The sequence below is a fragment of the Catharus ustulatus genome, chromosome 12 (assembly GCF_009819885.2).
Source record: "Catharus ustulatus isolate bCatUst1 chromosome 12, bCatUst1.pri.v2, whole genome shotgun sequence".
Lineage (NCBI taxonomy): Eukaryota > Metazoa > Chordata > Aves > Passeriformes > Turdidae > Catharus > Catharus ustulatus.
This window is the reverse complement of record NC_046232.1, coordinates 13064158-13091834: the sequence shown is the minus strand read 5'-3', so window position 1 is coordinate 13091834 and position 27677 is coordinate 13064158. Positions and strand designations below refer to the sequence as shown.

The window sequence follows — 27677 nt, the reverse complement described above, 5'->3', positions numbered from 1 at the left end:
TTCCAGACTCAGCTATGGGCTTTTCTTCTGCACTGAATTGATCTGAAGCCAGTGGAAAGAGAAGTTCAATAGTATTTATAGAGCTGAATCTTTTCCCTGCCTGAATCTTTTGGAGTTGTCAGATTGACACAGAAGGCCTGTAAATCTGGTGTACATGGTCAGCTGAACATTTTCCCAGCATGAGGAAAGCAGGGTCACCTGCTCAGCTTTTTGAGTAATTTTGTTCTGAAGGTGTGGCTGGTGAAGTGCAGTCATTTTGTGTACAAGTAGTTCTGTCAGTTTGTGAAGCATACAGATGATCAGAAAGCTCTAGATTTATTATTTTAAACTTGTATTTCCTTGACTCCACAAGGTACCATTAAATAAGAGAAGCAGTCTTCTCTATAAGGACTGTCAGTCCAGCCTCAATTTGTTTGTTTGTCCATTCAGCCAGTTACACTTCCCTTGCTGTAACACAGCCATATTAAGAGCAGCAGCTTTGTAACAAGTACTGAATGAAATCTTGCAGTGACCTGAAATATTGCGTGTCTTCATGACATTTTAAAAGATGTCAAGGAGGCAAATGCATTTCCTCTAATTTGGTGTTTATTAAACCAAGTTTTCCTTGGCTTTCCAAAGGCATGTTTCATGCAGAACAAAGTGCAGTGTAGGGCTTGAAAGTGATGGAAACCATAAGCTGGGCAGCTGCATCTGAAACATTTTCTGCTCAAAGTGAAGTTCACTTCAGCATTAGGAACCTCCTCATCTTTTAGTGGCATCTGGCTGTTGAGCACAGGATCTGCTCAGGAAAGATTTTCAAGTGAAAGTGTAACAGTATGTTTTGATTTTTAATTTTGCTCTCTTCCTCATTTTCTCAGGGTCTGTTTTCTCAGTGCTATAACCTCCCCCTTCAGCCCTTGAGCTGGAAAGCAGTGACAGCATTTTAACCAAGGAGAAACTTCACTTGCCCTGCAGCAGATCCGAGCAGTGTCCTTTGGTTGTAGTTGTCTTGTACGGGTGCTGATCATTAGTGCAGTATTGCTGGGAGTTTCCCAGCCCCTCTTTGCAGTCCTGCTACCCAGAGATGCTCCAGACCCTGAGAACTTGGGAGGCTGCCACTGCAATGGGGAGGGACAGAGAGCAAGCCAGTGGAGGAAGCAGGCTCCCGCTCACATTTCTGCCCCCAGGAGTAAGGCTGGGACTGGGGCTGTGCTCACATGAGCATTTATTTCTTTGGCAGTCACACAGCTTATGCAATCCTCACCTCATTTCACCCTCTCCTCCTTTGGCATTTCTGTGGTACTACATATGAGTCACATCAAGGGGTTGACCTGCTGAAAGCTAAACTAAGCTAAAACCCATTGGTTTTGTAGAGGCAGCTCTTTGGCCCACCTTGTCATGGGGTTTCTCAGACTCTTCTGAGTGCTAACACCAAGGAGAAGCAGGAAGTTAATAGTTAGAAGGAGAAAGGACTAAAGGAGCTGTAAAATGTATGTCAGATTGAAGTGCCTGTTAACCATGGCCTCAGCCATGTGTTGTGTTTGGGGAGTTAATTGCTTGCTCTTCCTTGAAATCTTAGGATATGGGGAAGGATGGATAGTTTCTATTTTGTGTCCTTGGAGATTTTATTCCCTGGAAATGGAACAATTGTCTGCTTGTTTGTTGTGCATTAATTGCTAACACATTGTAGCAACAGGAAAGCTGAACTGTGAAGTGTATGAACAGTTAGAAATGATCTAGAAAAGAGCAGCTGAGCCGTGATGATGGCAAGAAATTGAGCTCCCAAGAAGTCTTTATGTGCGTCATGTGCATGATTAATCAGAATGGGGCAGATATTCAGAGTGATAATTCATTTTCCCTCTTTGTTCTTGAAAATCTGCAGATGTCAAAATGAATCACTTTAAATATGGATGAAGATCAGATCCCTCAGGAGGACCCATTGGCAAAGACCTCTTTGAGCTTAGGGGGCACTGGTGGAGCTTGGTGGATGTTGGGTTCAGGTGCAGGCTCAGTTCCAGTGCAAGTGAGAGACTCAGTTGCAGACAGCAAATCTCTAATGGCACAGGGAACAGACAGAACTTAGATTTAAGTGCAGAGAAAAAACACTTTAGAAGAATTCCTCTGCTACATTAGCTTTCAAAAAAATGACTGAACAAGTATTGTAGTAGACTGTCCTGTTAAGATAAAAAACTACTCCTGTTGCAGAGCACTTTGCAAGACTGATTTCTACAAATCTAATTCTCCATAAGTAGTTCATGAGAGAATAGAGTGAGGAATACAGACACCTCTGTGTGGTTGCCTGGAAATAGTCCCAGTGGTTCCATGATGTGTCTGAGATGTGCTTGTCAGGGCTGTAAGATCCCTGTTCCTGCACCCAGCAGCTCCAGTGGTGCAAATGGGAAACACCCAGGTTTATTACCTTCAATCCTGGGCTGCAGGCAGCACAGCACATCGAAATCAGCTATACCATCTCCCTTCAGCCTCACCCTCTCTGCTTAGGTGAGGCAGGGAGCAGGGTATCTCATCCCACCCGTGACACAAAGGCTCCTCAGGACAGTCAGGTTCCTTGCAAACTGTTCCAGCTGAACAGTTAAGGGATGCTGAAAGTGCAGAGCAGTGACTGCAAGAAAATGATGAGAAACAGAACCTCTACAGCTTTCATTTTCAAGTGATTTTAAAATGACTAAATCACTTCACTTGCTAGCTGACAAAGTTTAGTTGAGGTTACTTCTGGACAGAACTTGTATGCCAAGTTTAGTCTTGGCATGATCTTTTATTGCCATATTTTCTAAATGCAACAAAGTGGAACTTTATGGTGGAAATGGTGACTGACCACAGCAAAAGTTGAGCTGATAGGTGTCCCTTGAGAAGAAAAGAGCATTGTGTGACAATTTTCTGTGGCTTATGTATATTATGGAAGCATCATTCCATGTTATACAAGCACAGATTTGGACTGGGGAACCTGTCTCACAGAACCTTCTAATAGCATGTTGTCTTGCAGTGATGATTTTAGCTTAGGCAGTTTTCTGCCCAGCTGCAAACCCTTGTTGCCAAGCAGTTTGTAGACACAACCACAAAATCCAGATGTCGTAGATAGAGTCAATTTGTAAAAATGAGAAAACTCGTGTTCAACTGGAAAGAGGGAAGTGCCAGAGACCAGGGGCTCACCAGTCGAGGAGCAGAGTAAGACATCCTACATCACTGAACAGATGATAAATAACCATGTGAAGGACAAGATTAGGGATAACTTTTTTCCTCAACACATAATCTTCCTGAAAATCAGCACAGGATTTTTTGTACTGTGAGCTGCCTTATGCTGCCATGTCTGTTTTCCAGCTCTGATTTCTGCATGATCTTTCTTAGAAGGAAAGGGGTGATTCTCAAACTGACAACCAACCAAGTGAATGCAAATGTGTTTTGAACTCTGACTTTCCATGAATTATTTAGAACTCCAGCTGATACAGAGAAGAGCTGGATGAGACTCCTAGCTGGCTTCACATATAAAATTCTCCAAAGAAATTCAAAGACTGAGTTGAGGCATGACAAGAAACAGTCCTGGCAAACAAAATCCTGTTCTGCCTTAGACGTCATCATCAGTAATAGTGAAACTCATGTCTAATGGAAAAGTAATATATTATCAAAACAGTGTATGGGTTGAGTTCTGCACTCTATTGGCAAACCACTGCATTAGTTTCTCCACATCCACTTAAAAATTTGATCAGCTTATTTATTAAAAAAGGGTAAAATTTTATTACGGGTATTTGTGCCAGAAATTCTGTACCAGAAATACCTTGTCAGAAGGTCTGTCTTTTTGCTGAGACAGTTTACTAAACAAGAAGCTGTCGTAGAGCTCCTTTGGGACTTTGTCTGTAGCCTTTGGTTCTGAAGAGCACATTTGTCAGAGGTTTATGCATCAGAAAGATACTCTGTGTGTGAAGGGCTGTTTCAACTGACAGCACTTGATTTCTTTATTATTTTTTTTTTTTTACTTCTGTCTGTGAGCTCTTTTAAGTACATGAACCCTGAAGAACCATCTGTCTCTGAAACGTGCCCAGCCCAGCAGATTAGGAAGTCAAAGAACAGAGAATTAAAACCAGATCCCAGCATTTTTGATTTTAACATCTTAGCAGAGGATGACTGACCTAGTAAGACTGTTGCCTCTGGGCAGGTAGGGAATGAGTTGTATAATATTTTGTTTATAGAGAGTTAATAGCTACTTATGCTTTTTATCCCAGGATAAAACAGAGCTTTTCACTGAATGTCCACAAAGCATCACAATCTGTAGAGTGAAGACAAGCAGGCACCCAGTAAACAACACACAGCAAAGCTGGTGGGATGGGGAGGAGAGAAAGTTTCCATGTCCTGCATTCTTTTATGTCTCTGCAAAACTGTCCAAGACTTGACTCAATTTTTTATGGGATTTTCCACCCACCCACACATACCCACACAGCCCCCACTTTATTCCTTGGAGGCTTGGATGCTGGAGACAGCTGTGTCAGGATTATTGTACCTGCAATGGAAGGTAACAGAGAGATTTCTGAAAATAGATACTTTCACACTATGGTTGCTTTGAAAAAGAAGGAAAAATACTTGAAACACACTACCATGTATAGAATATATATGAGTGATTGATGTGAATGACATATTTCAGATTCCAGTCTGTTTTTTCTGTAGAAAAAACTATTTTGGCAAGGCATCTTTTTGTCTTTTAAGTGTGAAATCTGGAAAGAGATTTGCCTTGTTGTTGACAACTACCAAACCATCATGTGATACCTGTTTTTCAGTGGAGTTACGTGGTCCCACTGGCATTGTGGAGAGTGAAGAGGACGTTTCAGATGTGAGACTTTCCATCCACACCAGCCCATTGCTGTGCTGTTGTTCCAGAGTAAAAGACCTGCCCTCATTTTTGTGGACTGCTTGTTCTCATAGCAGGAAGGTCGCAGTGCCAGCCAGAGATGGCCTTAGAACTTGGGCAGTGCCAAGCATAAGAATTTGTGGATTTTCAGCTTTAGTCTGTTTAGCCCGCAGGATTTTTGCATGTGGGATGGAGGAAATGAATGTCCTGCTTCTTCCATCCCTATTCTGTTTGCAAGTAAATGAATTAGTGCAGGAAACAAGGAACCTGTGACTGTAGGGCATCCTAGAGTGCCATTCCTGCCCTTTGACACACTAGATAGTAACACAGAAACAAGAAAAAACACAGTCTGCTCTCAAAAAATTGATATTTTTAAATGATCATATTTTAAATGTATGGTACATTTAATCTCTCAAACATTCCGAGAGAATTTTGTTTTCCTTTGGTCTCTAGAACTGTTTCTTGAGGGGAAAAATCCCAAATGTTGGGAGAAGCCAACTATGTATAAAGGAGTTCAAAAGCAACTCCTACACAAACACAGTGACCCAGTGGTCTCCCTGCTGCTGACACATTCCATTTGGGTGGATAGTATTGGAAGGAAAAGCAGTGATAGTAAATTGCATTTTTTAAAAATTACTTTGGTAATTATAATGGTGGTTTAAAGAGGTCAGTACATGCTTTTACCAAAACAAGGAAACAGTTTTTGCCTAGTACTCCTGAGACAAACTTACTACACCTGATTAGCATTAGGGAATGCTTTTAGGGTGAATTTCCAGGTGTTTGGACATGCACATGCAAGTGGGTTTTGTGGTTGCTGTTTCTATCCAGTCTTCGCTTTGAGTTTCCCACTTGGAAACTGCTCCATTCTAGGGTCTGTTATTACAGATGTTGGACTGGATCACTTTCCCTTGCTGGGTTTCAAGGGTGGTGGGTACTTCTTTAATGTTCAATGTTTGTTCAACCTCCTCTGTTTTGTTAAACACCATGAGATATATGGAGTTAGTGGGGTTTTCCCCCTTTCAAAAATAGTGGTGTTTTACAAAGGCCTGAACAACTTCCTTGGTTAACACATTGGCAGTAAAACAGTCCAAGTGTGCCTGGAGGGTTTTGGCCCTGGCAAACTTGGAACCTTCTCAGGTGTTTCAGTACTTTGATGGCAACAGATGCTGGGAGAATGCAGCCTTAACTTCTGCCTTGTGAAACAGGAACTTTGAATGTTGTGTTGTCTCAGTGAACTCAATACAAGGCTCTAAAATATTTTATTATTGGTGGTGAGTTGTAGTAGCAGCCTAGGGAGGCGTGGGGAGGAAGGGTGCTGTGTGTAGCAGTGTTCCACCCATAATTGATTTATCCCTGCTGCTGTCATCTCTCCATCCTTAGCTGAGGCTCAGCTCTGTGGCAGCAAGGACTGCACTTCTTGGTCTGTGATCCTTCCCTGGCCTTCCACCAGCTTGCTGAGACCATGGCTCCCACTGATCCTCTCTGGTACCCTGCAGGGAGCTGCAGCTCAGTCCCAAAATGGGAGCATGGCCCATGGGAAGAGTTCTTTAGTTTGATCTGGTTTATTGCAGTCTCTGGGATGTGAACTTATGTCATCAAATATTCTTATTTCTATTTTCATAGTGTGGAGACTTTTGCATGTGATTTTTAAGTGTCTTGACTCTTCAAAAAGAGTATTAAAACCTGTAATGGAATGTTTTGCCCCACACACTTTATTTTAATTGAACTAAAGAAGTAGCCTGTAAAAACAACCAGGCAGCATCTTTGAGCCTTTTTCTCCTCCCTCTCTTCTCATGTGTTTAAATTTAATTCTGTCCACAGCAAAGTATCTTACAAGGTCATGTTGTGGTCATTATTTCCTCTAATGAACTATTCCATGGTGTGTCACCACAGCCAGATTTCAGAACCAGACAATACTAGTATTTACTAACAAAGCATAAATCCCAGTTACTTGAGTTTGATAATGAAGTACAAATAATATAGAATGCCAGGAGCTGAAGCTTTTTTGGCAAAAGGGCTTTTCAGTAAAGCTTCTTGCTGAGCATCCAAGTGAAACAAATAGGTTAGAAACTACTTATAACCTTTATGTATTGATTTATTATGCAGCTGTGAATGGTAAAAGAATAAACTACGTAATTCAGTCTTATTTTGGATAGCTGTTCTGTCCTGGGAGTATCTGCTGATGGTGCTTTGGAGTTTTTGGGGTTTCCATCTTTTTTTCTAGAAAGTTCAGCTGTCTTTTGAGGAGCTGTTTGTACCTTGGATCACTGGCAGGTGTTACTGTGATAGTTTTCTCCAGCTCAATCTTTCTTTTCAGGTACATCTGGTACTTGTGACAGACAGGCTACTCCAACTGCCCAAATCATGGAGCCATGAACTTTGTCATAGGTCCTTGTTTTGGGAATGAAAGCACTGCAGAGATCACAGATAGATGCTGTGCTATTTATGTCTACAAAGAGCTTACACATCTGTATGGGTTTCAATAATTCTGCATGTGCCCCACACTTTCAGTAACCATTGTTGAGACTTCAAAATAAGTTTAGTTAAAGTGTTTTATGGGTTGATTTTTTGAGGATTTTTTGTGTTATAATTTAACTTTCGACATATGCTTTGAATTATTTGCTCCAGTTTCAAGTCCAGTTTTTCCAGGTCCATCAGCAGAGAGACTTGCATGTGATCTGTAACACTATCCCTTCAGATAGTCCCTGAAAATTAACTGAATAGCAAGACTGAAAAACCCACATAGTTTTCTTTTAAATTTAATTAAAATGATGCATATTTGCCCAACACTGTGTAGAATGACATGATGCAGACTGGTTAGTCAAACATCAAGGCAGGCACAGCAGGCGCCTTTTGGCCTCATGAGCTTTTATAATAACAAGTTGTATTAAGCAAACAACTCTGTAACATGAGGGGTTTCTTATTGAAAAATAAGAGGGGGTGAGAAAGCTTTTCAGTTTCCCCCTTGTGGGTCAGTGTCTCCAGTTGGTAAGTAGGGAACAGACAGATACTTAAAAATAGGTGCATTTCAATTGCATTACTTCTTTTTTTATTTTTTTAACTTTGCTGTTGATTGGATCAACTCTTCATTCTATTGTAGGAATGTCATAACTTGACTCTAATGCTTACACAACGCCTTTTGCAATTAGATGATGTAAACCTTAACATATTTTGAGAGGTTCAAGTAATCCCCCTGAGAAACTAGGCTAGTGAGAGTGAGCTTTGATGGTTTATATTTATAACCATGGAATAGTTTTGCTTGAAAAGGACCTTAAAGATCATCTCTGTCCATGCTTCCCCCATGCCATGGTCAAGAACATGTTCCACTAGACCAAGAGCTCCATCCAACCTGGCCTTGAATACTTCCAGGGAAGGGGCATCCACAGCTTCTCTGGAAAACCTGTACCAGGGCCTCACCACCCTCAGAGTGAAGAAATTCTTCCTCATGTCTGATCTAAACCTGCCCTTCTTCAGCTTAAGGCCATTTGTCCTTGTCCTTTTACTCCATGCTTTGTAAAAAATCTCTCTCCATGTGTCTTGGAGGCTCCCTTGAGGTACTGGAAGGGGCTCTGAGGTCACCCTAGAGCTTCTTCTGCAGGCTGAGCAATCCAGCTCCCCCAGCCTGTCTCTGTAGCAAAGGTGCTCCTGCCCTCTGAGCATCTTCGTGGCCTTTGGGCTAATTGTTTCAGGTTTTACACTGATACATCCAGAGGCTACCACTGCATGTCAATAGGACACTCACTCAGCCTGTAGTCTTCTCTTGGAAGCATAAATTTAATTTGATTGTGCCCTGTTAACCATATAAGTGTCATGAGATTTATATGGACTTACTAAGAATCACTCAATTATTGAGTATTTTATCTACAGCTGCAGCATGTTGGGAACTCTTGTTAGTCCTGTGATCTTGGACCCTGTTCCTAGCTGCACCTCCACTGCTGACTGACTGCAGGCAGCAGAAATCATTCTTTGGGTTCAGTGTCCTCACCTTCAAAATAACAGTAAAGGGGTAGAAGTCCTCTGGAAGTTGCTGTGATGTCTGCTAACAGCAAATACCTGCTCCAAGCCAGTTATTTATTTTGTATGTCAGTACATTTATTTATCAGTGTATTGCCATGTAGTGGTGTGGGCAGTGGGGTAGGGCTGTGGGACTGCCTCCTGCTGCAGGATAAAACAAGCATGTGAAGCCAGGGAAGCCCCAGTCTGGGAGATCTAAAGCAGTTTCATAACTTCTGGATGGAAGGCAGTGCCAGCTTTGGAGAAAGAGCCAAAGAGCAAGAGCAACTTAATTTTATCCCTGCCATCCCACGAGTTTCTTGGTAGGTTTGTGCAGCATGATTACAGCTGGGAAGTCCTGTGTGGTCCCTGATGATGTTCCAGGCTGTGTGAGCTGACTGATTTTACAGTTCTACTGTATTCTCTAGGGATGTTTGTATACCAGTGTCCCCTTGGCTTCATTCTTGTGCAGAATTTGCCAGGCACAAACCCCTGTAAGGCAGAGGAGAGGTGTAAGAGTTGTGCTGCTGTACAGCAGGCTGGCATTGTGCAATCCCATCCTCTGAGCCAGGCCAGCTGGCAAGCAAGAGTGGGAAGTATACATGGAGAGACCTTATTTGCACCTGCAGTGCTTCTTGGCCCTTGAAACCTCTGAAAGGATCACGATTTTATTATCATGGAGGATTTAGATTGCATAAACCATCCCCACATGTTAGGAACATGTCCATTTTTGTCACTCCTGCCATGTCCTCAGTTTCCTGTAAGCCAGGGATGGAGGTGGTGGTTCTGGTCCATGAAGGCTGTGGTACCAGTGAGGGATGACTGTGCTACCAGACACCTTCCAGGCAGAACCAGGGGCTCCTGCACCACAGGGGAGACAGTCTGGAGAGCAGACCATTCACTCTTTGACAGATGTGGAGGAGCAATGTTACAGTAAACAGGAGTTTTAGTGGGTATTTTCTTGGGAGCTGCCCTATAACCTTGGTGTGAGCAAGAGAAGCAGGCTGTAACAATCAGCACTGGGTAACTGATGCCAGTCCTGTGGTTCTGCCCTTAGTTTGTGATTTTAAGTTGGGATGGTCTTAAGTTCACCTGTGTTTTGAGTATTGATGCTGTTCCTATTGCCATGTGTTTGCTTTCAATGAGGGGCAGAGGGATGCACTTTTTGTCAGTACAGTTTTATTAGGATTTCTTGTTTGATGTGTACTCTGATATTGGTATGTGTGTGGTAGGTAAAGTCTTCGCTTTTATGAGCCTTGCCTTTGTATAAATAATAAATCCCATAATGCTAAAAAAAGACTTTCCATTTTTTGGGGTTTTTTTTTTAATCTGTATATTGTTCTGTTTGTATTCTGCGAACTTCTGGTTTATGTAAATGTTAGTTCCTGGAAGGAGAGTCTTCAAATACTGTGTTTACAAGGCAACTGTGATTCTTAATGTGTTCTGTATTTTTTTTTTTTAATATTGGAATTCACAGTGTGGATGTAATTTATTACACTTAATAGAGCTTAAAGCACTTGCTGAGCTGCACTAAACACGAGATAAAATCATATCTCTTACAGTTGTGAGGTGCACATTTGAAAGTTTTTTTATTTTGGTTTAATTGTTGAATTAATGCAGAATAATTGCTCTGGCATAAGCTTATCAAGAGTAATTTAATATAAATTGATCAAATTTAGGCTATTTAGTCTTACTAGAGACATTTTGTTTATGCATTTGTAGTGCATCTGTTGTTTTGAAGAGGAACTATCAGCTGAGCACCTCAGTGTAAAGCTGAATGCTCAGCTGTAGTCAGTGCATGTGTGCAGACTGATACATGGCAGTTTCAAGAGTTTCACCTTGTTTTATTGAACTTGATTGTTTATCCCAAACAGTGCCCTGGATATTGATTCTCCACAAACTGTAGAACACTCTAAGATGTTTGAGCTGAACTTTTCTGCTCATTTCTAAAGACTTAATGCACTAATACAGAACGTCACCACAGAAACCCTTTGTTCTCTGACCCTTCAGTTTGAGGGTGAGCTTACATTTGGAGCTGTGTTCAGCAGCAGCAGTACCTTGACCATCACTTTGTTTTTATTTTTAATTGTTTCCTCTTGTTTTCCTCCATCCTGGTCTTGCTTTTTCCGGATTTGTAGCAAGATAAAGATGGTTTTAGTTTTCATAAGGATTTTTGGGTGCAGTATTCCTGTGTTCTGTTTGTCTTCCTTGAGCAGCCTGTGGAGTATTTTTGATGAGCACAAAGTCATCTTTTGTTATCTTGTCCAAACCAAACTCAGTTTATCCTTTATTTTATTTTGCCTGGAAAGAAATATGTGGACAGTCGGTGGCTGAGAATAATTATGAAATATCTAACTTTGTCTGTGTAAGACAAGACATTATCATCTAAAAGGTGAAGCTTGCAGGGTTGCTTAAGGTATTGAGGTCATGGTGAGAGTCCATATATTAATTCAGACTGTTTCCCTGTCAGATCCATGATTCTGTGTGAGACAGGAGTCCATCTGCTGATGAGTTAGAGGGAAATGGAAAATTGTACTTTGCCAATAATATTTTTGTGCACATGAGGCCAAACCAAATTTCTTCTAAGATCTATGAACTGGGTTATTCCTTGCTGCAGACTGGATTTGGGCACTGTATGGTTGTTTTAGACCAAACCATTTCAATTTGCACTGAAATTTTTGTAGAAGAATGTCCTTATGTAACAGCTCTTCTCTCTGTTACAGACTGCAGCACTCTTAGGAACTGACAATCCAGCAGAGAAAGCATTTGTGATAGAATTAGGTGTTGAACTATACGGAGTTTTGCATGCCAAAACACCCCCAAAAAAACTCCAAAAAACCAAAAACAACCAAACCACCAAAACTCCCCCCAAAAAGCTGGAAAAAGTAAAAAGGGCAGACTGTGTTTGATTACCTGGCTATAAACCTTAGCATGCAGTGCATAAACATGGAGGAGAATTTTCAAACAGGCTGGTGCTATTGTGTGAAAGTGGATTTGAGCCAAATTCCCAGATTTGAAACCCCATGAATTCCAGTAGGCCCAGGCCAGTCCTTGGCTTCGGTTCATCTCAAAACATTGCAAGCACAGAGCACAAGTTTGAACTTTCTCAGTAGCAACTGGAGATCCAGAAGGGGAAGGTTTGTGCATGATCCAGTCGCTGTTTGCACACACAAGGGGCACATCAGTGCCAGCATGAACATTTGCCCCCTTGATCATCCTGAGGATGTTTTTAGAGCATCTTTGAAAAAACCCTGCAGAAATGTTTCTGGCATGTGTCTCCAGTACTTGAATCTGTTATCTCTTTACTGCTAAGAGCTTTATGTGGCTTCTCTAGTTCTTCCCAAATAATGAACTTGCCCGTTGTCCTCACCTCTGTGTGCCAGCCCTTTCCTGTCACAGCAGCTGACATCAGGCTCCTGGATCACACAGTGCTTTCCTGCTCAGAGAACAACTGCTTTATTACAGGTTGAAGCAATACTGCCTTCTGGATGGGGACTGCAGTGGGGACATTTCACCAAATTATCAATTACACCCAGACCAGCCAGACAGATTTATGTGCCCATTTTAATCAGCGTTGTGCTCTTTTGTTTGCTTTCTCCTTCTCAGCAGAGAAAACTCTGCTTTCCTCTGAGTTGTGCAGCTGCTGAAGGGCAATAAGACAGCAGTGTCAGTCACAGCAGTGCTCCTGCACTTGCTACATCCCAGGGTTGTGTCTGGAGCTGGAGGGGGGAAAAGTTGAACACAAAAATGAGCTACATGCAATTAACAGTTTATGGGGCGGCTCGTGAGGGATGCAGCTGGTGCTGGCACTGGGCTGTTAAATGGCTCTTCTAGAAACTAGAAGAAACTAGAAGGAGAATTAAAAAAAATACACACATGCACTGTTCAGTTAACAGAAGTTGTCAGAGCATGCTGGAATATTTCTTAGTAATAAGATTATGATTTCCAGGTTTAACATCAGATGTGCTTTGTGTTTGCCCCATGGAGAAACCTAAGTGAGCATTAATCACTGAGGATGCTGGAACAAACAGAGATAGGAATTCTTTATGATTCTGTGACAGAGCTATCATGAGGATATGCCACCTCCTTGAACTGAGCTGCCAATGTGACTAAGGTGCACTTTATGCCAGTTTGCTTGATTTCTAGATTTGTCAATCTATAATTAATTATAATTCTATACATCAGTATTTAACTTTGATTAATCTATAATTCTTCTTTTTTTAATATAATTTGATCACAAGAGTCTAATAACAGATGAGACATAAACTCCTTGTTCTGTTTCAAAATCTGTAATATATTGTTAGAGCTCTACAAGGTTGACATATGAATGCTGAACTATTGAAACAAGCTGCTGAGAGGGCTTTGTCAAAGTATCAGTACAGCAAACATTTCTCTGACTCACATACCCCCTGCAGTGATTTTGTAAGTCAGGACAAAATTTAGAACTCTATTTGTTATCTGGTACATATTTCAAAGACATTGCCAAACAAAAAGCTAAATTTAAAAACTGTGACTTTTGTTATTGGGGGTTCCAGACAAGCCAAAGGAACATGTGTCAGCAATTTTAGACTTAGTGGCCACGTAATTGTGAAATGTCCTTTATTTTTTGTCATAGATGCTCTTGGATGATAAAAACAGAGAAATTCCTATTAGCTGTTTGAGTTACATTCACAGTCAGTGCTTTTTGATTAATATTGGTGTCTCTTCAAGAATTTGTATTGGAATGAAAAAAGAAAGTGCACAGAAAACAACTTTTCTTTTTTTTGTGTGTATGACAAAGTTATTTTGCCCTAAGAGAATTGGTTTTAGTGGTTGGATGTGACTGGCCTGTTGGCACAGACAGCCATTGGATCCTGCACATATATTCTGTCTTTATGTGCTTTATTGTATAATACCTTCCTTTGTGAACAAGTTTGCCTCCTGCCTGATGGTATTTTATTTCTCTAAATTGTCTGATTATTTGGGGAGATGGGGAAATAGACTGTGACTTGGGCTATAGAAAATGAGTCAGAAAAGTGTGTTAAAATTTCAGATCCATCCTGCATCGTGGGGTTAGCACAGCTGAATTGGGAAATGTGGTGTGATTTCTTCCCAACTCACACCTAAATCATAGCCCGGGTATGATTTAATATATAACCCAGTGGTTTAAATTGAAGCACCTTTAGGAGCTGTTCCCCAGGCTTGCAGACTTCTTAACCATCTGAGATAACACCAAATGAGGTCTGACCTTCTGTTGCCAGGAGTGGCTTTCCTCCAGAAGGAGTTATCTGGAGTATACCTTAAAGCTAAAATGCTGCTGCCTAGTTCCTTATCTTAAAACTATTAAGTTATGATTTCATTCTCATTCATGGGTGGAAGTAAATATTTAGAAGTAGAGTAATTGTAAACTTAGTGTTTGGCAGTAGGCTTGTTTCAGAACTTAATTTTTGGACAGAGACTTTTAGGTCAGTCTGGTGAAGGAAACTTTGAATGTGTTCTGCATGTTTTCTTCAGTACAGACAGAATAGGTGCCTTATATTGCTGTAAACCTGGCTGTTTATACCACACTGAAGACTTAGGTTTGTATCATTTCAGTTACTGAACGATACCCACCTTAAACATGTGGGTTTGCTCATGGCCATGTGTTGTCAGCACTGGTGGCTGTCATTTAATTGCCTGGCAGCTATTCCACTGCATTTCTCTGGCCCACTGTCACTTTTGTGGCTGCCTCCAACCCTTGAGCATTGTGGATGTGTTCCAGTGATTCATTTCTAGTCTGTGCTAGCTTTTGTAAGTCATCTCTTAGCATTTGAGCTGTAGATGTGAAAATCCATTCTGTTAGTTCTTTGGTGATAAGCAGAAGGATTCTGGATGATACCCAACATGCTGATCTGAACCTGTCTGTACTAATTAGTCTTCTGTTTTAAATGAAAAAATTAATCTGTTACCCCTTTCCTACCTTTGCATGCATTCCCTCTGTCCTGTCCTCTCTGAGCTGGCTTGGTGGCTGTCATGCCTGTTCCAAGCTGTGCCTGTGTGTGTGATTCTGAGGGTTGTAGGGAGCAGGGTCAAGCCCAGGACCTTGCACAAGCTTGTGTTGCTGTGTGGTGAATCAGATCATCTCACTGATCTGTCTGAAAATAAACTTTAGGAATGCTCTTGACCTGTCAGGTTTTTAGCAACTTTAAAAGGGTCCTAGCACAGGGGCTGTTGTGACAAATCCTGTATCTCATCATCAAGGAGAAAAGTTTGGTCTTTTGTGCATCTCACCTGACAGCTCTGACTGAGGTGGTGCTGTGGTGAGAGTGCTCTGGATAGGCACAAGCACAGGGAAAGAGGAGGAGCAACTGTCAGGGGACTGATAAATATTCCTTTATCCACAGTTCTGGTAAAGAGTGGAGCAAGCAGATCAAGTCAAAGGCTATGCCTGCTGTCATTGCCTTGTTTGCCTCCAGGCATTTGACTCTGCCCTGGAAGTTGGTCTTGGGCCAGCCAAGAAAAGAGCCATCACTCCTGACTCAGAGTCAGCTTTGCTGAAATTGTTAGTTAAACCAGCACATAACTGACTGTCCCCTGTGAGACCAGGATCAAGATTTATTTTTTGTTGGTATTTTTTCCCCTAACTGGGCTAATGGCATTCAGCTCATGAATTTCTTGTTATCTTAGTTTCTAGTAAATGGAATTAAATTTATGTTCTGAACATTAGTTGCTCTCTCTGGCATTTCTAGGACGAATCCTGGACTTGAAGACGGGGACAGTAAAGAAAGAAGGCCAGCAGTCCTCCATGAGAATGTGCATGGGATCCAGGCGCTCTTTCATTTGCAGGATGAGGTATGCATTTACCCTGAGTTCCCATAATGGTTCCAGTCCTGCCCCAGCTTAGACTTCAAACATTTTGTTGCACTAATTTGGCCTTGATTACAAACTGGAGCTGTAATGACACACTCCCATGACGTATTTCTAGAATCCTTGTTTTAGGAACTGGAGTGAAACTGGAACTAGTCTTCCTCGAACAGTTAATGACAAAACAGCACTCATTTCAGTTGGAGCTATTACTATCAATGTGGGATGTAGGTTCCTTTTTCCAGAGAGCTTCATGACAGCTTCACCCCTGGAATTTTAACCATTATATTTTCTAGGGAAGTGACTCAAATCGATACTTAGGGAACAAAGCTTTCGCAAGTGTAATGAACGCCCAGCTCTGTGTATTTTTTCAGCAAACCAAGAATATTAAAAGAATCTTGAAGATAAACAAGAATTTAGTTGCAAACCTGCCAGCTATGGAGGAATTAACCTAAACCTGTTATGAATTAACCAGATGTCAGCTGGCTGATGCTAGATAAATGAGTAATTGTTAGAGGGTTTTTGATTTGCAATTTTCCAACTTTTCCTGCACTGTTTGGGCTTCTTTAAAGAGATTTGTCTGGCCAGTGCTTTTTTGGGGGGCTTGTGAGCACTTCTCTTGTGTTAGTGCTAACAGGCTAAAATGTCTGTTGCAATTGCAATAAATTTTTGTCTGTGGTTAGGAGGGGAAAGTACATAATTCCATCTGTAGGCTATGTCCAGTATAAATGCTGATAACAGCACTGCAAAATTCATTATAGCATGAAACACACAAAGCACAGTATTTGACATATTAAAGTACAGATACCTGTACTCTGGTAATATGGTGGATTTTTTCCAGTCCAGTGAGGATGCTGAGTGTATGTCTCTTGAGTGCCTTTGTAAGGTGTTTATAGACTTTATACCTGCATGGTCAGACTTCAGAGCTGTAGAACAAACCTTTTCTGCCCTTAACAGGGAGGGAAGAAATACAACCCTGGGTTGCAGCAGAGCAGCACTGACAACAGCAGCACTGACTGCTTTTTCTTCCTCCCAAGATGCACATCATTTTAGGACTTCTTTGGGCAAAACCAGGCCTAGAGTCCTGTTTGCAGTTGTTCCCCAGCTTTCAAAACAGTTCAGATTGCAGTTTTTTCCTAGCACTCTTATTCTATAAATTCCAGTGCATGAGAGTGATGTTACACATGCCAGTAACCCCACTGTTTTTGTATTTCTAAATCTTACTTTAGTTGTTCACTTCTTCTCCTTGGCAGTGACTGATAAGAAAAAAATTTAAAGGAATAAAAAGAAAACCTTCTGGGAAAATTGGGCCTCAGATAATGTGAATTTTCCTTGTGGTTGCTTCTTTCGTTGTTGTTATTATTTTTCCATGGAAAATGAACTGCTTTTACCCTTCAAACTATTTACTCAGCTTCAGATGGACTGTTGAAATTATACAGTTAGGCATACTTAGAAATGCCACAAAATACACATGAACAAGTGTTAAACAAAGTTACTTGAAAGTGTAAATTGTTTGATCTTGCAAACGTTATCTTAATGTCTACAGATGTAGCTGGTGTGTGGCAGTGGAATTTTTCTGTCCAGGGAATCTGCAGGAGCACTGAGATTGGTTTATGTGAATATTTGGGGGCCTGACATATTTTTCTCCAGTTTTCTCCCCTCTTGTGGCATTTTGAAGTGTGTCTATTCTTTAGCCACCCTTGGGATATCAATTTCAAATAGTCTTTATACTGGGGGAGTGTGGAAGGGAATCTTTTTCTAGTCTCTTTTATTTTTCTAAAATAAAGAAGATTTTTATAGCATATCTAAAAAACTCAGCCTGTGGAAGCAGCATGTTCTTAGTAAACATGAATATGCAACTTTTTGCTAGGAATAAGAATCTGCTATTGTCTACTTATGGTAATAAAGATCTCAAAATGCATTTTCATCATATGTATTTATATTCATTTCTGAGTCTTTTAAAATATTAATTTACTTTTAGGTGTGGAAATGCTCCTCTGGATCACTTACCTCTGAACAGAATAACCACCATGAGAAAAAGATACAGGTACTATGACTTATTTTACCCAAAGCAGCTGTAGTTGCCCTAAGCCCTGTCATTTGCCTCCGGGTTAGTGCCCACTCCAGGAGTGTTCCCTGCTCCTGCACACACTGGATCCTTTGCAAACAAAATCTCTTTGCATGTGTCACTCAGATTCTATGTCTTACACCAGCTCCATCTCTGAATCAATCTTCAATATTTTTCTCAAAGAAATATTACAGAAAACAGGTGCAGCTTGAATAGCAGCATAACAGAGCTGGCAGTGTACAGAACCCTAGGTTGATTCTTGGGTGCTTCAAACATAACTTACAAATACTGGTAAATCATTAGTCATAGTTTGAGAGCATAAAGCTATTGTGCACATAGATCAGTGTGATGTTTTTGTGTTTCTTGTTCATTCAGGAATGGCCTGGGCCCAGTGAAAGAAGGTGAAGCACAATATGCTGTTGTCCACTGCACTGGCTACATTAAGGCTTGGCCACCAGCAGGTTTGTATCCCTTGTGGAAGGTGGTGTGCACAAACCTTGGGACAGCTGAAAACCTGGCTCAGGTTTCCTTGCTGCTAGAAAAACAGGGAGAATTTTAGTGGGGTAACCAATTAAAGCTCACCTTGAAAAGCTTTTGATAAGAAATCAGCTGTTGTTACTCAGGCCATCCCCATTTTTCCATGTGACACCCTTCTCAATTTCATTGTCACAGAGAACCTGTAGGAATTGCCAGTAATACAGGATTCCAGAAACTGGGGCCAGAAGTTTTCAACCTATAAACCAACAAAAAATGGTCTCTTTTTAAGAAGGGGGACACAAAGGATTGTGCAGCTCTAGAAAACACCAATTAATGCCTTTATACTTAAGCACTGAATTGCAAGCAGCTATGTATGAAAATGTGTAATGTCACTTTAGACACAAGGTTGTTCTCAATAATGGTGTTACTTGAGAATGTTCAGTATTTGTGATAAATTCTGTTTTGAGACTGTTTTTCTGGGAATCAGGTCTTGGCATTCCGCTTCGATCTACGGAGAAAAACATTTACCTGCTGGAACTCAGTATTTCATATGGGAATATTTACCTCTGAAAAATTCTAAGAGGAGACAGTAGAGCTCATCCAGACCTCATTATGAGCGAGGTTACTTGACCTTGGCATTTGCAGGAGTTGAAGAGGTTGTTTGCGATGTGACAGCGCCTACTAGCATGAATCAAACCAGGAGCTGTCCTGCCCTTTTGTGGTTGTACACCACGCCATAAATCACATTGATCCAGGGATTATGAGTCCTGAGAGGTGGTTTGTACCAAATGTGTGCAGTGGTGTGCAGACAGCAGCATGCAGATGTGAACTTCTTGTTGGTTTTCTGCTGAAATGCAGTTTCAAAAGCAAACTGCCCCTAGTGTTGCTAATAGGATTTAATAGGAGTCAAGATGTTTAAATTTTGCTGCTGTCTCAAACGTGTTGAGAGCACAGTGTCTGTAAAGTGCTCTGAAAATTGATGGTTTTTTCAGTTTTGTTTTCTTCTACAAGAGGATTTACTTTTCTGTTGGTAATTCTAAATGTAATTGAATTTGACCTTGATATACGGGGTGTCTCCTCAAGAAGGTGTAGGTCAAATAAGATTTTGTTTAGCTTAAATGAGAATTTTGGGATGTTTAAAGAGATCTGACTCTTCAGGGGTGTGTGTTGCTGATGCAGAGCTACAGATGCATGAACTCTTGTCAGCACCAGGTCCTGGTGTTGGCAGTGTGTGCTCTTCAGCCACCAGTTCTGCAGGACAGCAGCATGGGGTTAAAATGATCTTCTGTGTCTTTGAGTGCCCGGTGGCCAGGTATCAATCACATTGCAAATCCCACTTGGTATTAGTGAGATCCTTTCCCCATCTCAGCTCTTCCAAAACCTTGCCTCTTTCCCAGGCCTAATAACCTCTTTAATTTTCAGTCCTCATTACTTTATGGGATGTTTTTATTTCACTGAAGGGCAAATGGGAGTTTTCCTGCCTTTTGTCTCTGTGTCTCTCCAGTGTTCTGTGTTTCTAGAAGGAGGTTCTGTCCTGTCAACCTTGCAAAGACTATTCAGCTCACTTCTGCTTTCCATTCTCAGAGTGCATTCTTTTTACCCTTGTGACTTTTCTCTGCATTGTTCATGTTTTCACTTCACTTCTCAAAATGTAGGTCACTGGCCCTATGCATTCTTATTTCAGATGAGGTTGTAGTGATGGGTAACACAAACAATATTTCCTGCCTTGCCTGGCAGTGTAGGATGCAGCATCCTTCTCTTTTGTGTGGTGCATCCTGCAGGCACCCTAAGACATCTGATATAAATTTATATGTCTTCCAGGTTGCCTTTTTCTCACTTGTCAGCTGCAAATCTTGCTTTGAATTTTGTGATGTTTCAATTAGTAATATCAAATTCCATCCTATTTCTGTTGCTTTAGCTTATGACTGTTACTGTTCCCCAAGTGCATGCTTATCCATTTAGTAATGCTGGATTTCATCCCATTTCTATTACTCCACTCCTCAAAATCACATGGTGCTCCCTTATGATATCCCAGTGCTCCTCCACAATGTTAATCCCTCCAAACTATAGCACAATCCTAAGTGATGTTTTTGATTTTGACAGTCTTAAGTGGAATTCCATTGGTCTTTTATGTTACCATCCAAATTGTTACTCCTATTAGTCATGTCTGAGTGCCTTTTTCAGGGCACACAAAACTGAACCAGGGCCTTTTCCATGAGTGTTTATTTGCCCTCCCAGTCTTCCCCACTTTGTGTTGGTGATTGTCATGTATCCATTGACTTTCAAAGTTGAATGGGAATATCCATGGGCTGAATTGTTCCCCTGTATGTTTGAGTAAATAAGTGACAACATCACTGCATTTGTTCTCATTTCCAGTGGTAACCCAACCATAAGCTGCAAAGCAAATGAGATAACTACAGCAGTAATGGAATTTGCCAAGGCTTCTCTACCCTGTAATAAAATTACTTTGTTCAAATCAGCAAGCCCTGCATGGTCTCTGGATTCTTGGGAATAAATGGGCTTGTGCTAAATCGTAGCTGTTTAAAAATTCAGTGATCAAAAAGATAATTCTCATTTATTTTTTCAGTTGCCAGGTGGACACTGGTATAAACTCCAGATCCTTTTCTTTCAAAGCATGCAGTGTGGCATGTGCATTATATAGCTAATATACAATACAAAGAGTACTTTAATAAACAAAAGAACCAATATTATCAAATGCCCTTAATCTGTCCTTTGTCTCATTTGTTTAGCACTTGGTGTTTTCTCTTTCTGGGTTGAATTGCATTGTCTGTGGCCAGTGTTCAGTTTTTTTAATTCCCACACTGACTAAAACAATCAGTGTTGATACAGAAGCATCAAGAGCACTGTTTTGTGTTCGTGATTGGTGTGATAGACTATTTGACAGTGCTGCTGCAGGGAGGAGTCTGTGCAAATCTGAAGTGGTCTGGGTACCTCAAGCAGGTAAAAATGAATAAGCTACAGACAGCTGGTGGATTTTTTTAGGACTGGGGTGTGTTGTGGCCCAGGTCTGTGTTCAACATGAAAGCATTTTGGCACATCCAACCTACCTTTGTGTTTTTTCTCACTTGTGTGGAGCAGCAAGGCTCGTGTACTGGCAACTCCTTCTTCACTGAGAACGGGGAGAGAGCACAGAGGCAGCACCATGGCTCACCCTCCATTCAGCCTGTGTGCTAATTCTCTGTTCATTTCCCTCCATTGTGCCGAAAAAGAAAGGTAAAATTAAGATCAAGTGCAAAACCAGGCATATGACAGATACACACTTCTGTCCCCATGGGTTAAATGCTGGCCTCAGGTCATCAGGGTGTAAATTTGGTGTGGAAGTCAAAGGAAAAAGAAGTCAGATATTTCAGATGGATGGTCCAGCCAGTCATGTTGTGTGTTTGGTTAAATAATGAGAGTGTGGTGTTGGGTTATTTTGCATGAGGTAAAAGGACCCCTTGTTTGAAGCTGGCTGAGCAGCAAACCCAGCCTTTGTTCCCAGTGAAGCAGCACAGATGGAGCTTGTGATTCTCAGCCTAGTCAGTGCTTCAAGTTCATAGCCAGTCATAAAACTGAGAAGTGCTGACCTTCTCCTCGGCTTTCTTCTCATTTTCAGCTTAAGCAAGATTTGCCTTTCTTCTGTTTTTTTCTCCTCTGAATATCTCATTCCTGGAAGGAAATGAGTCTTCTTGGTCCATATGATATTTTCCTAATAGGTTTGTTTTGCTTTTTTTTCATGCCATAAGGTTTGGTGAAAAGAGAAGATAGTCTGCCAGGATGTTGGTAGTTTTCAGTAAATCAAAACCAGGATCTGCAGAAATCACAGAGTGAAGAAAAGATATAGATACATGTTTCAAAAACTTCAAATAAAAAGATACAGAATAATGTTGAATTCAGATAATGTTGAAATCTTTTTTCCTCTTTAGTTAGAAAAGAAACATTTTAGTCTTCCAAGTCAGACTTACGGTAACATCTTAACCACAGCATGCCAAAGCTGTTAGGTTATTTTAAAGTTTTGGCCAGAATCTGGACGTTTGTGCAAAGTACTCCCTCTTCCAATACAAAACAAAATAGTTGCTTGAATATTCCTTGCAGTGCTGTCATTTTTAAGGCTTTATTTATTTTTTTTTAAAGAGTGGTTAATTTAGTTTTTATTGGGATTTTTCACAAGATTTTTAACCTTAGTATGCTATCCACAACCTTTTTTGTGAAAGCCTTTTTCCATTGTTTTGTATGAGAGATAAAGTCACACAGTGTGTTCCTTCCCTGGCAAGTAACCATCAGAAATGGTTCTAATGGAGACAGGCATTATCAGGGGATTGCTAGTGACCACTGGACACTTAAATTCCACCTTTCTAAAGAATTATAAATTATTTCTTTTTTAGTGTAGTGGAATAAAGCCATCAATCCACTAATGCTGTTCTGTCTCACAGAAAATGTGGGGCAGAAGGGTAGAGAAAGAAAGCAGAAAATGAAGCTTTTCTGTTGTTAGAGCCAACTGGAAGCTCATTGGGAAAACTAAGAAGTTCCTTATGTCCACACTAACACATGCTGCTGCACTGTGGGAAACTGTTTGCTGGTATAAAGGACACGTGGAAATTAAATATAACCTCTGACGGCACAGCATTCTATTTGTGATGCTCAGTTGCAGCTTAGCTGTGCCAATTGTTGATATGAACTCAGGCAAGCTCAGCACTGTATTTATTATTTGAGAGGGGTGTATATTTGGTGTTGAGAAATAAAACCTCTCCCAGGGTTGCACATAAAGAATGTGAATAACTGAAGTGTGTTTATTTTGTTGATACCCCCTAAAGATCAGTTTCATGGCTGATTTCCTTCAAGCTCTTGCAACTTTTTTTAGAGATAGTGATGGTACTTGGTGATGTTAAGGAGCAATATTACATTGTGTTAAGAGCTGGACAAACTGGTAGAAAGTGCAGTGCACATCTATATTGACCTGTCCATAGTGGAGTGTGTTCAATAGGAAATGTGCTAAAGCAAAAGTAAATCTCATCTACAAATGCACCCTCCCATATAAAGACACCCAGAGTTGAATCTTTGGAAATAACAGCTGAAGAATAAAGAAAATAATTTCTCTCTATAGAATGCTGCCAGTAATAGCCCCCTACATTGCAGAGAAGCAGGAAATCTTTTTTGTCATATTTTTCCCTTAGCACTTTGGGAAGGGGTTAACAATCCACTATGCCATGTATTGATTAATTTGCCACCCTTTGTAAACAGAGTGACATCAGAAATAATGTTTCTTAGCTAGGTTTAATTTTGGAGGTTGTTTATGTTACTTTGATTTTATTTGAGCAGTAGCAAGCATGAACCAAATTCCTAAAAAGGAAAGCATTGTTGAAAGCTGCAGAGAAACAAAGATTATTCAAAGTGGAAGCTGTCCAACTGTATCTTTGCTGTTCTTTGCAATACTCTGTACCACTACGGAAATGATTGGAAAAGCTTTTGAAGTCAAGGGAATATAATTTAAATGTGTCCTTCTCAAATGGAAAACTCCATTTGAAAGGGTTCTTTTGGTTAAGGGTATCCAGCTAGAATGCTTAGAGTTATGTCTTTAAAACAGCACTTGTTAGATGAGACAATAATGCACCTCCTTTGTAAAACTCCTGAGAGCCTTTGATAAAATTCTAGTTATCAGTAGGGGGCTGCAATAAATGTTGTGAAATTATTGCAGAACAAGTTTCAATATATTATATGAAAACATGGGGGGAGTTTTCTTTCATACTTGGTGTATTTTACTTTATTGTCTAGTTCAGTGAAGACCAAAAAATACCTGTAAAGTGCTGTTTGGAAACTGATTGTCAGATAAGATTGAACTGTTTTGATACAAAATAGCATCTTTAGAGATTACTCCATTCAGCAGCATTTTTAGTCATTTTTCAGAGGTGTCAATTAAGAAAGTGATGTCCTGTCATCCTCTGGACTGTTCAAAGATTGACTTACATTGGGGATTATAAATTCAAAAAATAAAGTGGCTGTTGTTTCAGAAATGGTAACTGCTTTGCAATTGATTTCATTAATGCTTTTAAGTGCCCCTTAAATGATTCACTGCCTGTTATGACTGAATTTCTTAAAATCCTTGTGAAAGAGTTTACAGATCACTTAAAATAGGTCAGTGGTGTCAGTCCTGGAAGATGTTTTGTGAAGTGTTTTATACGAACATGATATCTCAGTATGGAGTTGGGAAAGAGCCTTAACTCAAGGCTTAGCCAGCAAGCAAGTAAACAGTGCTAATCTGAATGTTCCTATTTGTGAAACACTGGGATGGAAAATAGTACACATGTATGTTTTGAAATTGTTCCTGTGTTTATAGTAGTTACTCCTGTTACACAACTGGAGCGAGCAGTGTTAGCAAAGCATCCACATTTTTTTCAGTCTTTCAACGTAAAAATGCAGGTTTAGTCCATTATAAAAAAAGTAAAACCAGCTGGTAAATATGTGCACAGAATTAGTGATTAATCTAGGCTGTGCCTTATTTTTAAGGCTCATTATAAAATATTATTCACAAAGAAAACAACATAGTGTGCCTTCACTGACCTGATTAAGTGACCCTATGGTGCCATAACATGCTGGTAGAGCAGCACTCATGGAAATGTGACTGTCCATCTTGGTGTGTAATGGAATTTTAGTATCTGCTTTGTCTTCAGCAGCCAAAATTGCTGTTATGGGTGCTGTGTATACATGTGAGGTACATAGGATTGAGCACAACTGAGAAGAATCATCTGATCTGAACCCAGAAATGACTGAATCTTGGAAAAGAAAAGGATGTTATTTTGTAAGATTTAGAGCATCTAGAAAAGTACAGAGCCAGGACAGCAGCATCCTTGTTCATCCTAATTTCCTAATTATAACAGTATTTGTTATCATTTCCTCCAGGAATGACTATACCAGAAGAAGATGCTGATGTGGGACAAGGTAGTAAATACTGCCTTGTGGCAATAGGAAGGCTTCAGGTAATACCAGTCTTTCCATATACAAACTGTCGTTGTTCTGGTGTGGTTGTAAAAGATTTGCATACTGTTTTGCTACTAGAGTGTAGCTTTTAACAGTTTATAAAGTACCTTGATGTCTGGGCAGTGACTTGTCTGGAACCTGTCAGCAGAGCAAAATTGAGCTGTGATTTTGGTGGATATGTGTACTGAATGCAGTGACAACAGCAGAGATGCTCCTGAAGATGAGTGTGCACAGAGCTGCCATTTTTTAGGGTGTGCAGGGCTGGGGTACTGAAGGCAGTGAGAAATGTGGCAGTGCAGGTGCTGCAGGTGCTGCAGGTGCTGGGTTAAAGTGACCCCCACAGCCAGTGATACACTCACTGCCATTTTTCCAGTCATTCAGTCTCTGACTGATCAACTGCTTGAGAAACTGTGATTGGAGGAGTTACTCTGAAAATGGTAAAGATAAAGCAGTCAAGAGGCACTTGAGAAATCATAGCTTTATTCTCAGTGTGTATTGTGTTATGCATTCAGATGAGATGTGAGCTGAAGGAACTGAGAGAATAAAATTTTCCTTCCTTTCTGTGCAGACAGTTGCAATTGTTGTAGTGCATTTCCTCCTTTGTGCATTGCTGAACAGAGCTCTGAGCTAAAGCAGTCGTGGTGAATCTCCATCACAGCAGGGAGGGCAGTTTTCATCTCCCTGGTCTGGGAATTCTGCCATGGGTGAACATGTTTGAGCCTCTTGCATGATCCCCTGCACTCAGTGCCATCTGCTAGGAGGGGATCATTCCTCCTGACAAGGTGGAATGACCCTTCCACAGGTGCCAAACCCATCTTACCCCAGGTGAACAGCCTGCAAGTGTTAGCACATCTGCAGGGTGGTTCTCCATGGCCATGGCAGAGCTACACAAGTACTGCAGGGTGGGTTTTAGGTTAATCATGCTTTCATAATCAAGAGTAATATATTCCACTAATGGAAAGAAGAAAGTTATGGGGATTCATGTGTTACAGCTTCCAAAGAAACATGATTTCCAAGTAATGTCAAAACGTCTGTTACGTGACAGGGGCGATTGTGGTATGTGAGGGAGGACAGGAGGAAGCTCTGTGGGGGTTTAATCAGAAAGGAGTCAGGGTGCACAAATTAAAAATTCTTGTTCTGTAATAGCAAGTTGAAATCTTGCATATGGTTAACTGGCTAATCTGCTCCAAGGTAGCAAAAAATGAGATTTTGCTTATTTTGCGTTGTTAGCAGAGATGGCCCTGGAAGCTGTAAGAAAATCAGCACTCCCCTCTGTACTTCCACTGGGAAAGAAGGGATATGAAGTGGCCTGATAGCACAGATTTCAGGCAGAGAGCTGAAAACACATAGTTCTCTCTGGTGAGATCTGAGAAATATTTAGAGAACTGTTTTTCGTTATGAGCAGCTGATTGCTGGTCTAATGTCCCCTACCTCAGCCTCTGGAGGACTTGGTTCAGGTTCTGTAGGTGTTTCAGGTGAGGTTCCTGTCACTGAAACATGAGTGTTTAGTCTGAGCAGTCCTGTTGTTAGGTGTACAGATAATGGGTTGGTTTCCTATCCTAAAATGAAGGGACTCATTGTCTTCTGCAAGTCACTCATTCTTGGTTGGCAGAGATAGGAACCACAATGCCTGATGTGCTGCAAAGTGAGATGAATCCAGCTGGACTTCTGTCCTCACTGTATCCCCCTTTCTTGGGAACTTCTGGTGGGTTTGTTTCTCTGCTGTGCTGCTAAACCTCGATAGATGCTGTGGGGTGAGATACTTGCCCTGCAAACCGGACTAAGGGCTGTTCTGTCATTTATCTGTGCTGCTGTTTTATTTGACTTCCTTCAGTTGTTAGCAGTCTGCCAGCAGATCTGCTGTAGCTGAGGGTCAGATTTGGTGACTGTGGTCTTGCTTGGCCCCAGGTGACCAGCTCTCCCGTGTGCATGGACATGAACGGCATGTCGGTCCCCACGGAGTTCCTGTCCCGGCACAACTCGGATGGAGTCATCACCTTTGTGGACCCAAGGTGCATCAGCGTCATTGGCTACCAGCCCCAGGTCTGTGGCCACCAGGAATGTGGAGAATGGGTGGATCTAATGCAGAAAATCCCATTTGCAAGCATGAAGTATTTGCAGCTGATAATTCATAAATCGTGCACTGAATTCTGTTTGTTTTTCTTTGCTGTCCACGCCTCTGTGTGGAGCATTTTCTTAGACCTTTAGATCTGATTAAAATTCTGACAGTAGAGTGCTCTGAACCTTGCACAGCTTTCCAATGAAGACACTTCTGTGATAGAAAGTTAACAGTGCTTGGAGAGAGTTTTAGTCCTGTAGACCTTTGATTCCACCAATCTCTTGAACAGTAAGCAAACATAATTTACAGCATCTATTTTCCTGTAGGCTTACATCTGCTCCTCTGATCAGGAGGCTAGTGCAGAACTGAGTAGAATAGTAAATGAACCACAGCTCTCCCTCAGATAACTCCTAACAGTTGCAGTCTAGAGGCAAAAGTAGTTCCTTGTT

The 27677-nt window shown here is 41.0% G+C and overlaps 1 protein-coding gene across 3 annotated transcripts in view; it reads left to right on the top strand.

Moving 5' to 3' along the window:
- The window catches only part of ARNT2 (aryl hydrocarbon receptor nuclear translocator 2), a 97273-nt gene that overhangs the window by 39543 nt on the left and 30053 nt on the right, over positions 1-27677 (top strand). For all 3 annotated transcript variants that reach the window (XM_033070346.1, XM_033070343.1, XM_033070344.1), the window contains 5 exons: positions 15535-15637; positions 17631-17696; positions 18093-18178; positions 25092-25168; positions 27078-27212. In XM_033070346.1, coding sequence (XP_032926237.1) covers positions 15535-15637; positions 17631-17696; positions 18093-18178; positions 25092-25168; positions 27078-27212 — 467 coding nt within the window. The remainder of the gene's footprint in view (positions 1-15534; positions 15638-17630; positions 17697-18092; positions 18179-25091; positions 25169-27077; positions 27213-27677) is intronic.